This window comes from Octopus bimaculoides, chromosome 6 (genome assembly GCF_046866305.1).
Source record: "Octopus bimaculoides isolate indiv1 chromosome 6, ASM4686630v1, whole genome shotgun sequence".
In the NCBI taxonomy this organism is placed as follows: Eukaryota; Metazoa; Mollusca; class Cephalopoda; order Octopoda; family Octopodidae; genus Octopus; species Octopus bimaculoides.
This window is the reverse complement of record NC_142933.1, coordinates 111,290,435-111,306,155: the sequence shown is the minus strand read 5'-3', so window position 1 is coordinate 111,306,155 and position 15,721 is coordinate 111,290,435. Positions and strand designations below refer to the sequence as shown.

Here is a 15,721-nt window from a genome sequence, read left to right as displayed (position 1 = left end):
AGTGCCTGAATTCTTTCAAAGGATTGCCCTCCCCGCCTCACCAGGCTGGAACAACTTTGAAAGAGGCCTTATTATGTAAATTTTTAACATTCTGAACAGAGACCGAACACTTTAAAATAAAAATATAAAGCTAGAGAAACATGTTGCTTACATATAAAAGTACAGCTTTTATTAGTTTTAGTTATGTTTAATTACAAAATAGAAGTCAAAAATATTTAGAGAAAATTCTTATAATGAAAATCAGTGAACACAATTTCTGTCTGTGACGTTTAATTTTATTACATGAAGAGGAGCAGTTAATGTAGTGATCCGAGTACATTGTAGTGTATGAAAGCTAGTATATGTCTACTAACAGTAACAGTTTTACAATAACTACTAGTTAACTGCCAAGGGAATGAAGAGGGACATAGAACTTAACTAGAACCTACTTGTTGGAAAAATCAGAGATATATAACACCAACAGGCATCTAGACACAAGAAGTAAATGTAAAAAAAAATTTTTTTAATTAGCTGAATCTTAGATGAAAAATAAAAATCATATGAAACCCACAACCACAATTAACTAATTCTGCTTATGAAATAGTTTGGCACAAGTGTAAATAAGTTGCATTAGTTTGTGCAACCATTCAACTGGTTTAACTCCCAAACAATGCTGAAATTTAGAGGGAAGGGTAAAAATAAAAGCCATGCCCATACACACACTAAGTGGCTTTAACTTGAGCAGTTGAAATATTTTCCACGTGTCTTTGATTAAGTCAGTCGCATAAAAATCAAATGGAAAGTAGTCACTGCTAACAAGAAAATTTAACATCGATCTTGGTGCCAAACAATGTCTTTTTTTATAATAGTATTGCAATATATATAAAATATCGTAATGTATTATAAGGTTTTTAGCAACTAAATAAATTTTGGCTGTAATAATGGTACAAGTACTTCAAGTGCTAGAAGAAAAAAGTAAATAAGGGAAAGGAGAAAGAATTTGATTAAAATCCATTTATTTCACGAGACACAGGCATGGGAGCACTACCATTTTCTAATACAAGTAATGAATCAAGGAAATTAGCAAGTTTACATACAGCATCCTAATCCAGCAAGTCTTCACAAATGAACAATACAGTACAAACAGCAATTTTCAATATGAGATTCTTAAAGGTACTAATGACAATGAGAATTCATATACTTGTAGCCTCTTTAGTGATGATCCAAGTAAAGTGTTGAGTGAGAAGCAGTTGGGAACGTGACAATGTCCCTACCCCCATACAATTCTTCTCAATCCAATCTTTTTATAAGATATTACGTAATTTACTACTTGAACCAAATTAACAATCTTTGCAGCAAACCCCACCAAGCTCATTACAATCAAACTTGGCTGGACCAGTTGTCTACTGTACAATCATCAAGTGTATGTCACCGATAATGAAATCAGATGAGTCATGATCACAATGAAACGGTCTCTAAAGAAAATGGCATAGATATGTTACATGGAGATATATACAACTTTTGTGAATGAGTAAATCTAATTAAGTTGTAAGTACAATAGCTTTTTGTAAAAATAAAATACATGACTGCAAAAAGTCCACTTTGAAAACCTATAATTAACAATTTAATTACTTTCATGTTTAATTGTCAAATATTGATGTTCCATGTCATTGTTACAAGCTTACAAATGTGGACAATTCTTATATAATAAAAACAGTTGCTTACCTTGCCTAAAAAGAGAGGCAGAGATTTATAAAGGAGGTGAAATTTGGTTGTTAAATGAAGTAATGTTTAAAAAGAATATTTGAATGAAGATAGAGAAGTAAAAAAAGGTAAAATACAATAAATTCCTGGGGAGTTAAAGTGGGTAGGTTGTGTAATTTGGATTTATCAGCATTTAAAGCTGGCTTTTTGTAATATTGGCTTTTTTTTTTTGAATACCAACTAATCCCAGCAGTAGCAGCAATGTCCCTATTTCATTCCCAAACACAAACAAGACCTAATTCACTTTCATCAGCAGGGATTTCCATAGAACAATGAAAAGCATTCATCCAAAAATGGTACAGCAATAGGGGGGGTGGGTGAAAGAAGTTGGCGTGACAATATCAATGAATTTTGAGAGATGAACTATTAATACTCATCTTGTTTTGTGATTTGTAATAAAACATGCTCTTGTACCAGTTTCTCTGCCAAATAAAATTGCCACACATCCCAGACAGACTGTTATAGGACACTACACAAGATGATTGACTGTACAAAATGTGGACATAAAAATTGCTGAAACAAACTTAATCATTTGTAATTCATGACTTGCTCTCCTCTTTTTCTTCATCTTCATTGTCATTGTGTGTATGCCAAGTTAGCCTTTCTTCATAGAAAGCAATTACAATCTGTGGGCACTTGACATTGGCCTGTCTTGCGGGTACCAAATCTGCCTCATCACTATCTTTCCTACAACAAAAACAAAGAAAATAAAATAATATCCACTGCGACAATGTGTGCGTGTGGGCATACTGCAATGACATCGAAATTAATACTAATTCTCAAAAACAATTTCCCACTTGTGTACCGTAAGAAAAATTTACACAGGTGATTTTTCAGGATAAAAATTGTTTAAAAAAAAAAAAAAAGTGTTTTGCTCATGTAAAATTCACGCCCAAAAGTTTTCAGAATTGTCGATGTGGTGGTGGGGTTCAATTTAGTTGTATTTAGCATAATTTCACTTATTAGATTTTATCAAATTTTCATTAAAAGTAATTTCTGTTTAACAGGTATCACATTAAAAGCTATTAAATTTATAAAGTGTTTGTGTTGTTTATAATAAACTTTATTTTACATTTCTTGCCCACAAGGGATTATGTCCTACCTTTAGCATACTGCTGTATGTCTTAAATCAATTACAGGAAAAGTTAAGAATTATCAACAAAAACTAAGCTGATAAATACGCACAGGTGTGTGGCAAATTAAGTCTGATTATCAATAAACATCAGCTTGGATGACACCACTCAACCGAGTAAAATATGGCCTGGGCCGTAATTACTAGCATGAATGTCAGACTTCAAAAAGTTGTTAACCATTTAATGGTTTTAGTAAATTTATACAGAAAAGATAAGCATTATACCATCCAACATAAATAAAAGTCAACTTCATTATATTTAAATCGTTATTTTTTCTATAAAAACCTGTTCTGACATTAAATGAGTCAACTTCCAGAATGAATGTTTACGTTTTGTATGTCCTTTTACAACAAAAAAACATTTCTAAAAAATCCTGGAAACGACCTACTCATGTAATATATGCACCCACTAAAGTTTAATTTTATTTTTGTGAAAAAAAAAAAAAAAAAAATGCGTAAATTACATGGGTTTCTACGGTAATTGTTACTTAAGTCCCCCACTCCTGTCACAAAACTTAGTATATACACTCATCTTGCACCTCTTTTTACCTCTGTATTTCTTGCAGGGGGTAGGGCAGTGCGAAATGTGACAAGGAAAAAAACCCAACTAACCTTGAGGATCGTTAGATATCACTGTTACTCCGTCGATTACGACGAGGGTTCCAGATCTGATCAACACAACAGTCCGCTCGTGAAATGAATGTGCATGTGGCTGAGCACTCTACAGACACACATACCCTTCACGCAGTTAGTTCTCAGGGAGATTTAGCATGACACAATGTAACACAGCTGATCTTTTGAAATACAAGTTTAACTCATTTTGGCCAGCTGAGAGGACTGGAAGCAAAGTGAAAGAAAGCCTCTTGCACAAGGACAAGGCACCACCAGGAATTGAACTCGCATCATTACAGCCATGAGCTGAATACCCTAACCACTGAGAAATGTGCCTTCATAAGATATATATATATATATATATATATAAGTAAATTCAAAAAAGGATAAAACTCTTTTATAAGAATTTTAAAAGAGTTTTATCCTTTTTTGAATTTACTTATCAAATATATACACGGAATACATTCAATGTTGAATTTTTTATTCCTGTCTCCACATGGGTACCCAAAAACAACCTGGAAGTATTTCCCGCTTCTTTGATGAAGATATATACAGATAAACTTCATTCCCTTTTCTGTCGGATATGTAGTTGTTCGTTTTTGGTGAGGTGAGAATTCTGTTTATTTATATATATTTTTGGGACAATACTGTGCTGATGAACGAAATCTAGATTCATTCTAGTAATCGCGAAATCGGTCGATACACAATTAAGTCTATTTAAAAGAGAGTTGGTAATCTTCTTTTGGTTGTTTTTTCCTCGCATTGGGTACTAAATGCGGTTATTTTGAGAATGCCACTGTGTGGCGTTTTTATTTTTCTGTAATAATGCCCTTTATATAAATATATATATATATATATACATATGCAGTCTTTTTCATGCTCTTTATTATTGCTTTGATGCATTAAAATCCTACAATACATGCACACTCTTATTTGAGATTCGGTTTACACCCATTGCCTACCCATATACGTTTCCAAGCAAGGCAGTACGTCCCCATTGCCAGACATGCTCTTGTAGAATATTGGAATGAAAATGACACTCCTTGAATGATAGTAGCAATCAGTCACAACTATCATACACTGTCAAGGCAAGGTGACACAAACACATACATTTATCTATTTAGCATCCATCTTGCTAAATGCTTGCATGGGTTGGCCAGGCAGAAGACTGCACTAGACATGCTCTGTGTCTGTTTTGGCACACTTTTTACAGCTTGATGCCCTTCGATCAGTGTAGACTGGATGCTCAGTCATTTAACATCCGTTTTCAATGCTGGCCTAGATTGGACAGATTGACCAGGTCTATTAATCCATGAGGCTGCATCATGCTCTATTTAGCTTGACATGGTTTTTGCGGTTGGGTCCCTTTCCTAATGCCAACCACTTTACAATGTGGACTGGGTGGGTTTTTTCATGTCACCAACACCAGTGGGATTTGTCAATTAATTTGTAATACAGAAAAGCCCTTTTCTCTAAGTAGGAGAGTATTATACATACAGACAACTCAAAATGGTACTCTGGTTATGACAAGTAAGGTTCCAGTAGAGCCAACCAATGGAACAGCCCGTTTGTGAAATTAATGTGTATGCGGATACACACTCCACAGGCAAATATGTACCCTTAAAAAAAAAAAAAGGGTCTCAGAAAGATTCAGCAGGACACAGAATGTGACATGGTTGGCTCTTCGAAATACAAGTACAAAGCAGTTTTGCCAGCTGAATGGACTGGAGCAATGTGAAAGTACTTTGATCAAGGACAACATGCTGCTGGGAATTGAACTCACAACCTGATGATCATGAACCAAATGCCCCAACCAGAGCCACACACAAACACTTACTGGACACAAGTTTGTCGAACAGGGTTGGGTTTTTAATCTTCCTCTAATGTACTTTTGAAAAACTCAACCATGTTTGGGCTTGAAGATATCTATGCTGGACTCACTCACCCGTCCAACCAGCCCCTTTCGGAAGGGAGTTTTCTGACCCCCATTTTATGAATTCTACTATCATCTACAAACTGCCTTCCATTTCTAACTACACACAATTTACCTTTCTTAACCCTTTAGCATTTAAACCAGTCATATCTGGCCCAATTATTCTCCCTGTTTTATGTTCAAAGCAGCCAGATCCAGCCTTTCACACCTTCCTGATAATGTTATTCTTAAAATATGCAATTACATCAACAAAGTCTCTAAGCTATGAGATAATGCAAGATTTTGTTCGACAGAATAATTTGAATGCTGAAGTATTATTAATAGAATTTATCCTAATTCTATCAATGACAAACTGGATTTCTCAAAATCACTACAAACACAGCCTTGCAACCACTTTGACCAATCTGGACTAATTAATTTCATTTTGCAGATTCTTCAACCGTTTTGAAAAATGCCAGTAATATTCATAACATGGTGCACTTGTTGTGTGTAGAGAAACTCAATTTGGAAGTTCAATAAAGTGCACAATTCTTTTATACAACATATCTCAGCTGAATATTGGCTAATAATTTGCAGGGTGAGATTTAAATAGATTTTAAAAGTTAACAATTAGTTTTGAGATGAAGATCCACCACAGATTTACAGAGAAACCTCTTACTAAGTCAAATATGCACATCATCAATAAACAAAGGGGATATGGCCATTGTCCGATCTTTATTTAAAATTTAAATCATGTGAGAATGCATTTTAGGTTTTTAAAGTTATCGATAAATGAGAAAGGAAAAAATCAAAGCCAAAAACGTTACCCATATGCAATAAGAAACCAACGTGTAGTAAGAATGATAGGCTACAACAGTGAGATGAATATAAAAGCAGACAAACAAATTCAGAGAAGGCTTCACATTCACTGTCGGCCGTTCTTTCTCCAATTATATCACATGTTAATCAAGACAACTTTTCACTATCATACTTTAACTTTTCAATCACTTGAAAGAAAGCCACATTCTTCAATACTGAAACCCAATTCAGTTGAAGGGTTGTCTTACAAGTTGTCACCTCACTCATGCCAGTATACACTATAAAGCAGCCAGCCGTTAGGAAGCATAAGAAACTATGCCAAAGCTGACAATGGAACTCAGACAAGATAATACCACAACATAAGGCAGCCATATATGAATGCATTTTCAGGCTAAAACATTTTGTCCCATAACTTATGAATTCAGTAAATGGTGATGAAACCCTAAAGAGTAGTGCCCTTGCAGGGTTACAGTCCAATCACTGAAACCAGTAAAAGAAATGGCACTTCTATCTTCTGTTATTAGCTCTGAAATCTAAAAATGACTTCAATTTCTTATTGTTTTATAGGCATTCAATTTAAAATAACTGATAATTTACAGGTGAACAGTTGAAATGCATTCTCCTAAACATTCAACACCTTCTGTTGAGCCTACTTTGAACCAATTTTACAAGACTTTTCTTCCATTATTATGGCACTACATCAATAGAGAGTAACAGGGAGAAATATCAATATCTGGAACGTGTGTAGACTTTGAAAACTGGACATTAATCACTCCATTTTTTTTTTTGCTAGTATCAACAAAAAACTTTTTCACTTTGGGAATAGTATCAGACAATTACATATGCGATAATATTGTATAATTCAATATTGACATGCGATGGTTCAAAAGAAGTGAAGCTGGCATGCTTCACTTGGATGGGTAATGTCAGGGTGTGCATACAAACTGAGTTTATGTGATTTGAGAGAGAATCTGGGTATACAAGGCAACAGATGCAGTGTGCAAACAAAATAGGTATGTGATGCATATGACAAAAGCTGCATCAAGAAGCGCCAATCTTTAATTGTGGAGAGAACATGTTGAAGAAGACCCAGGAAAACAAGGGTCATAGTGGTGAAAAAGGATCATTGAACATTGGGGCCACTTCTGCTGTACCTGAGAAGATACACCCATCTAAGTTAAATCAGGGATGTCCATATACATAGGCATGTCCTCTACATCCTACTCTCAGGCAAGTCTTGAGCTCATAGATGCCAGGGTCATGTAAAAAGCACCCAGTCCACACAGTGTAAAGTGGTTGGTGTTAGGAAGGGCATCCAGCCGTATAAACCATGTCTTCAGCTGTCAAACCGTCCCACACTTGCCAACCACCCATGACAATAATGATGAACAAATGACGTTTCTCAAGTTGCCAAGAAGCCTTTCTCTTGTATGAATCTCATCAGGATGCTTTTTATCTAATAACCTAGGCATTAAGTCATGACAATTCTCATATATGCATCAACCGGTTAGTCATACCACATTATCATAAATTAGTTTACATTGATAAAATAGAAAAAAAAAAAATTCTAAATCTTGAGAAATATCCAAGAAAAATGCTTTAAAAAAAAAAAAAAGATCCCTTTTATCATTTCCAATTCCAGTGCACCTAAGATCCCGGTCCGACAGCTCGCCATAGTTAAAATTCAGTCCTCAGAGAATGGGATTATATCAAAGAACTTTCTTTAAAAAAAGCTTTAGGATAATTTGCCAGGCACTTTCAACTTAGAATGAAACCAAACCAAAGCCACACTGCATGTCTTCCTTTCATTATCCCATATATATTAATACAAAACGAAAGGGACTTTCTTCTCAGTGGTTTTCTTAAATTAATAGTACGAATCAATTTCATTATGGCCTTTAGATCTTTCGATTTTCACAATTGGGCCTTCTTCCAAAATTACTTACACTTGACAAAATGTCATGCAAGCCAAAAGACATCATTTAAGAATCGCAAATTAAAACTACAATCTCATTTAGATACTTTCATTACTTGTAAGATGGGGTTTTGACTTAAGACATTATCTTCAAACGTTGGGCCTCACAGAAGCAATGATTAGTAACAGAGACCTTTGGTGATGCTATGCTTGAGAAGACCCATCAAGCCAAGTGAAACCAGTCGTGGCAAGGCACCTATGCTGGTGACACATAAAAAGCACCTTTTGAGTGTTGGGCTTCAGAGGCAATGACAAATGAATGAGACTTTTGGCAATATGCCATGCTTGAGAAGAAGACCCATCAAGCCAAGCGAAATCAGTTGGGGCAGATACTGGAGTCATGCAACAGGCACCCATGCCAGTGGCACATAAAAGCCCGTTACACTCTCAGAGTGGTTGACATCCAGCCATAGAAACCATGCCAATTCAGACTGGAGTCTGGTGCAGCCTTGGTCAAACCTGCCCCCCCCATGCCAGAATGGACAACAGACGTTAAATGATAATCATGAAATATTGAACACTGAATAATGTTGTAACACTAACTCTTAACATTTAAACTGGTCAAATCCAGCCAAAATATTCCGTTTTACATTCAAACCAATCAGTTCTGCCCTCTTCTACCTTACATTCTGAAACTGAATCACATTATCAAAATCTTAAAGCTATGAGATTATACAGGATTGATTCAAAACATTTGACCAAGTAATCTGAATGCTAAACGGTTAAGTCTAACTACTTTTAACCACTCTGAAAATTCCACAAAAACTACACAAACAAAATGTGAAGCTAACGAAATTTCAACCTACCATTTCATTAAAAACATCAATTCCCCACTGCTATCTGTTGCTCCAATAATTCTTTCGGGTTGCAGACCACGGTCAAAACCTCTGGGTTTATTGTCTTCTTCCTGATTTAGAAAAAAAAAAAAAAAAACTTCATTACAAACGAAATTCTATTTTGCATTTCATTAGCATCCAAAACTAATTTACTAATAATCAAACATCTCGAAAATTTGCAATTTCTGGCCATTGTATCTTCCACAGTTGTAATTATATATTTTCCCAATAATTAAGAAAACCGACATATTAGCTGTCTACAAATAAATTAGCCCTTCAGACTAAATTCCTAGCAGACCAAGTTCTACCATTTAAAAAAAATTAGTATATGACCCAGAATTGGCTGTAACTAATTGAAGGGACTCAACAAATATTTCATACTAATATCACATCAGAGACTAAGAAATGTCTAAGCAATTCACTAATTACAACTGAACAGAGAAACTATTTTTGTTGAAAGTTCTTTACGAAATTTGAAAATTATATTTGCTAAATTTTACACATTTCTTGAAGTTCATAACTATATTACTGCTATCTCTGTACCAGCATTTGGAAAGTTTTTCTAGTATCTATTTTCCTACGAAGGTGGATAAATTGAATGCAAAGCCATGAATAATAAACATTAATAAAAAAAATAAGAATAAAACAAAACTAAACTCATAGGATTTCAGAAACACTATCAGTTGCAGAAATAAACTATTTGGGGGTTAAAAAAAAAAACCACTTACCTGAAAGTGGTAATATGTTGAATATAATAGTAAATTTACTTATTTCATGAATGATTACATAATGTAAGAAAATTAGTGCGTGTTACTAGCAATTTTTATTGAGCAAAAATCAGTTAACATAATGGCAAAATTAAACCCTAACTCGAAAAATTCCAGAAATACATTTGTTCAAGTGTATTCACATCAACTGGAAAAGAAAAAGAAAGCCAATTAAATATCCCTAAAATGATTATGCCATTGTTAAAATTGAGAAAAATGCAAAATAGCAGAAGAAAATTGATGAAATCTTACCTGTTTATATTCTTGCACATATCAACAATTCAACTCTGCTGGGTCCAGTAGTGTGGACAGAATAATGGATAGATCAAAACTATTAACACATTTCACTATGAACCTTTGCTTATATGCTGAATATTAAAAGATTAACCAGTCACAGAAACTTTTCAGAAATAAACCAAATATACTTACTGTTGATCTCACTTCTGCTATTTTCTTTTTCTTTTTAGTAGAACTTTCGTCTTCTCCATTTTGTTTCCGTTTCTTTTCTTTTTCTGCAAGTTTCTTTTTTTGCTTTTCTTCATATTCTGCTATTAGATCCGGACAATCTAAATTAGCTTCGGGTTCCCAGGTGTTTTCAGAGCTAAAAGAAACAAGAAATTTGGATAGCTTGGCTGCTTTTGTAAGAAAAAAAAAAATTTTTTCCCCACCTCCTCCGTTTGTATTCGAACCAAATTTCAAACTAGAATCAATTCTTACTCTGGATATCCTTTCCATTTCAGTAAATATTCACGTCGACCTCCTCTCATTCGAGAATCAACCACTTTTTCAACAGTATATTCCTCCTCACCCAATTCTTCCTCTTCTTGAGGATCTTCAAATTCTTTTTTACTTTTCTTCCCAATTTTGGGCTGCAAAAAGATTTGAAGCACTGATAAATTGTTGAATAGTTAAAAAGACTTAAAATTCAATTTTACTAAACAAATAAAATAAAATGACAATTATATCGATATTGTGTTCAATAAAAGGGATAAAGATGGGAAACCAATACATACTTGGGTGGTACCTGGCTTCTTTTCTAACGCCATGACTTCCGGCTTGGCCTGCAATACAAAATAGAAGCTGCTTTACATTCTTATAAAATTCAAAATAGAAATATATAATGAAATATAATTATTTTAATTATAAACTTTATCAATTAAAATTTCGTAGTGAAAATGCTATGAATAATTTAAGAGTAAAATTTATTAGTATCCGATTAGTGAAAATTAGCTTTCATGGTTATCTTTCCTGAATGCAATATTTAAAAGTGTAAAAACAATTATCTGAAGTGACTTTAATATGCAAAATAAAGAGGATCCCAGAAAATATATATAGATGGATACATAGTGAGAGGAAAGAAAAAAAAAATCAACTTATGTCAATATATTACAAATGACGCAAAACTAGGCAAACAAATTAATATAGAAATTATCTAAATCCAACATGGAAATATCTGTATGTAGACGTTTCCCCCCATTCATTCATTATTCCTCATTAATTTAATGCGGAAAAACAAGGTTTAGTTGCGGAGTTATTGCCCTTCTTTGATACAATTATTCAATTAAACGTCAAAATATAAACTAATAACATAAAAATGGCATATATACACACAATCTAAAAGGAAATTACATTTTGTACAAACATCGATAGAGAATTAGTATAATTAAAACCCTAGATACTCCATATAGTAGATATAAACTTACACACAAACCTATACACTTAATATACGAATTCTCTTAGCAGATACCGTGTCATCTACAAGATATTTTTCACCAGTAAAATTGCTTTACAGATACACCGCTTTAGAGTCCCACTGAAGTTCTTCTATAGCCTTTCAAACAGTAAAAATAAATAACTAGATAAATAATAGCAACCAAAACAACGTTGGAGGTAATCGATGGACAATGAAAAATTTCCAAACACATCAACTCTCACGTAATACTGATCAACATGATTAATTATTAGTTAGCTAAATTACACATTTTAACATCGGTGTTATCAAGAATATCTTGGCTTATACACTGGATTTACAATTTAATCAACTTTCAAATTAGAAATAATTAGTTGCCGCTAGAGATACGAAGAACCTGAAATTTCATTAATTTAAGCTTCTCTTTTACGATATTATCTTAGACAAATTACACAATTTTTCAAAACAAAAATCTAGTCAGAACTGTAACCATTCCAATCAACATACATTCATATCTTTAACAAAGAACTATTATTTATATCAAGATTTCCAGAAAATATGTCTTTAAAAAATTCATGTTATTAAATAACTAAAGAAAAAAAAATGATTCCACTCAACAAATATACAACATTCTCGCAACGATACACGTCAAAATAACCAAAAATTCTAATAGTACTTTTCTCTGGAACTTAAAGCTTCAATTAGATCCAAACACAAATGCATGACCACCAAGAATATTTTCAAAATATCTCCATAATCATCATCATTCTAATCAATCATGCAACAACTTTGGAAATGTAAAAACACCCAATTTTTGTTACGTTTCCTCTTCCTCGCTGTTTTCGAAAACATCGCATACCAGAAGGAACTTTTGTCTAGAGACATGGAAGAAACGGAATGGTGTCCGCTTCTATGAAGAACTGTAAATAGCAACTGTTGTAATTACGGAGCCAACCAAACTAATGAACTTCCTTCGATTAGCAAAGGAGATAAATGGAAATTATTAATGAGAATATTCAGCGAAACATACGAAGGAGAGATTGAAAAACCTTCAACTACCTACCGCCAAAAGGAATTAGGAAAAAAAATTTTTTAAATGAAAGAAAGAAAAATAGCCAAAGGCAAGTTTCGAGAATTTCGACAAAAATTTCTTCCTTGAAAATAAAAGGAGGGGGAAGGATTTAATTAAAATTTGCCTAGTTTTTTTTTGTTTTGTTTTTTTTTTTGCTCTATTATGGAAGATTTTTTTTTTTTTTTTAAATTTTAAAAGTAGATTTTCAAGATACAAGGAGAGAAAAAATGACCCTGATTTTAAGGTGGTGTCACTTTATCTCCATCATTATCATCATCATCAATAAAGAAAACCTAAAAGTAAGTACATCTCTTTGTTTGACTGCGAGGTTATCAACACTCATGTTATGGTCGGAAGGCGCAAAAGTCTACAATTCGCAACAGTCAGAGGTCCACTATTGTTGAATGAACGCAAATCCAAGCTAGAAAAGATGAAAAAAAATGTAGAAACAAAATTAACGTTCAAACTTTAAACATTAACCGCTCCTCACAAGAAGCACATGGTGTAAATAAGGAGGCACAGTTTTTTGAGTTTTTTTTTTTAATCATTTAAAACATGAGACATAGGCAATAATTTCAGCCAAAAAACATTGATTAATCGCCAGAATTTAAATGGGTTTTAAATCGTGTATTTTTGCTATTGTATACAACGATCTCACTTGATTAATTGGAGATTTAAAAGTTTGTCCCAATTTAGTAAAGAGGAACTAAGTTGAAATAGGGAACCGAATAGGGTGGAATGGGGTAAATAGAATGGGAAATAATAAAACGATAAAGTACATATGAGTATTTATGAAATTATAAATAAAACAATATGAGATAGGATTTACAAGAGAAGCGCAAGAAACCAGACGATCGCAATGAGATGACGACTAGCTTGACATACTTCATCTTCGAAGCCGGTTCATTGTTGGATCTTAAAATAAATCTAAGCAGAAATAAATGTGGTGCTCGCTTCCACCGAAATTTAATGGAAAGTTTTTTGGTGGGGAAAATAGCAATGAAATGAAAGATAATATGAAATTAAACAAGAGGCTCGTGCATAAGTTTTCATGAATTTAAAAAAAAAAGTTTATTAAATAGGCGGTAAATCAAACTGAGTCTGGGCGCATCTTGGCAATGTTGTGCAGTATTAAGTGTAGCACGCTTTCACCACCTCCCCACCTAAAACAGGGAGGCTGATTTCATTTTTTTTAAATTTAACTAAAGTGAAATAAAACTGCAAGAGTTCGTCCACAGCTATCAAATTATACATAATGGAAGTGGAGCAAGAAACAGTGGGAAAGGTGAAGAGAAAACGCATTTTGGTAAAGAAAGACAATGAAGTGAAAAGCTCTGGCAGTTCTAACAGAATTGTTGACAGCTAAGGCGCCATTTTGAAAAATTTATTCCTACTAAACAAACAGTGTTAGTTAGATTTATTATTTTATAGATTATAAAATAGAACAGATAGATGAGTTAATTAATGGAAAAAGGTGAATCAGTAGATAATTGTAGCTAAACAATCAAGTCATACATACCTGGAAGGTATATCACTCCTTGCCTATTTGAACGTCTATTAATGACCTCTTTGCGCATGCGTCAATATGACATCCGGGATATTATGAAGAGGGTTTTAGCGGGAAAATGATCCCTTCGTAAAGAATTTTGGTCGAAAATTCAGTAGGAAGGAATCAACTTTGTTAATTTATTGTTTAATTTCAAAATTTAAAAACCTTTTTAGAAATAAAGAATGAAGCTGTTTTCAAGAAAAGTTGTTATATTCTTGTAAATTAATTAGTCACGTGATTTCGCTTTATTGTTTTGTGTGGAGTGTTCAGCAGTAAATTCAAGGGACGTAATCGATCGATTCTCTTTAATTTCCTCCACTTTTTCTCATCGAAAATATTTCCATTAATTTTTAAATCAATATTTTCTGTTAATTAACCGTTCAATTAGTCTTGTGTTGTTGTAATGTAACCTACAAGTTGTAATATCGTTCATGTAATAATATTTCTTATCTAAGACCCATATTTATCAAATGCAAACATTGTTTTGAAAAACGTTATTGATTTTCATAAAAGAAAGGGTGGAATCATTGATAAAATACAAAAAAGAAAAATATATTGACCCTCACCTATAAATATCTCGATATTTAATATTCAACTTTTATTTAGCAAACTTCAATAAACTCTATCTTTCGTTATGATCTTCGTTAGAAACCCTCTCCTCAGATATCTTACTTTCTTCTATTGCCGCACGTTATTCACAATAGACATTGTTAGCTTTCTATAATACTTAAACCATGTTCTTTATTATTGCAAGATGCTCCTGCGTTTAAACTTCACTTTTACACAATTTCGCTTACGCTTGAAAGGGGGAAAGTTTGTTAGTTTTGTTTTTAACGGTAGTATAGTCATAAATTTTTATGTAAAGGTGAAATTGTCATCAAAATATTTCTATGACCCACAACTTCTAATCAATGAGAAGAAATTGTAAAAGGAAAAGAAAAAAAACGTTTTATCTAAAATAAGAACAGGATAAAGAAATTGGAAATAATTATAAACCTTATTTTAGATGAATTAATAATTGGTGAGAGGGAGTGCTATGTCCAAAAGGCTATTAATAGTTGAGTAGCGAAAAATAAGTTTCCATAACCATTGTACATCAAATATTTCCACTATCCCTCAGTGCAAGACTTTCCTTCCCTTAACGAATATTCTTAAACCCAATTTTTTTTTTCTTTTTACAAGTCATTGCCGTCTTATTGGTAAAATATTAGCATCCTTAAACCGAAGACTTCTAAAAAAAATTCCCTAGCAAGTTTCTTATTGAAAATCCTGAGCCAACAGGTTCTAAATCTTTACCACCAGATCCCACCTTGGAGTAAAACCATGAAAAAAAAATCCCAATCATTTTAAGCATACTGGCTTTGAATATCAGTCGATGAGATAATGGTCATCTTTGTCTTTTAGTGAAAACTGGACTTTAGCATATGTTTGCATTGGTCTTTCCAATTTAATTACAGTCGGGCACTTAGCACATTTGGGAGGAGGGGTGTGTTTTTTTACAAATAAACAAAATTTAGAAATAATTATTTCATTTTTAATTATGCTAAGGAAGGTATTAATTTTTCTCGATATAATATCGTTGTTGCATTTGCAGAATTTCCTTGAAATTTTCCT

The 15,721-nt window shown here is 33.2% G+C and overlaps 1 protein-coding gene across 2 annotated transcripts; it reads right to left on the bottom strand.

Annotated features, from left to right (window-relative positions):
- Positions 1 to 253: 253 nt before the first annotated feature.
- On the bottom strand, positions 254 to 14,131 carry LOC106873545 (chromobox protein homolog 1). Of its 2 annotated transcripts, XM_014920950.3 has the most exons (7): positions 14,078 to 14,131; positions 12,866 to 12,979; positions 10,810 to 10,857; positions 10,514 to 10,665; positions 10,226 to 10,397; positions 9,000 to 9,100; positions 254 to 2,430 (listed from the first exon to the last, which is right to left on the bottom strand). In XM_014920950.3, exons 2-7 carry the CDS (start codon positions 12,899 to 12,901, stop codon positions 2,283 to 2,285), a joined length of 657 nt encoding a protein of 218 aa, XP_014776436.1. In that variant the 5' UTR covers positions 12,902 to 12,979; positions 14,078 to 14,131; the 3' UTR covers positions 254 to 2,282. The 2 variants fall into 2 exon arrangements, with proteins under 2 accessions (XP_014776436.1, XP_014776437.1); XM_014920951.3 differs by lacking the exon at positions 12,866 to 12,979.
- Between the last annotated feature and the right edge of the window lie 1,590 nt (positions 14,132 to 15,721).

What these genes read in the sequence shown, in the direction of transcription:
- LOC106873545 (XM_014920950.3), bottom strand. Translation starts at nt 12,901, where the DNA reads ATGAGTGTTGATAACCTCGCAGTCAAACAAAGAGAT. An exon ending in TCGCAGTCAAACAAAGAGAT is followed by an intron (nt 10,858 to 12,865) that starts GTACTTACTTTT and finishes TTTGTATTGCAG; the next exon opens with GCCAAGCCGGAAGTCATGGC. An exon ending in AGAAGCCAGGTACCACCCAA is followed by an intron (nt 10,666 to 10,809) that starts GTATGTATTGGT and finishes ATCTTTTTGCAG; the next exon opens with CCCAAAATTGGGAAGAAAAG.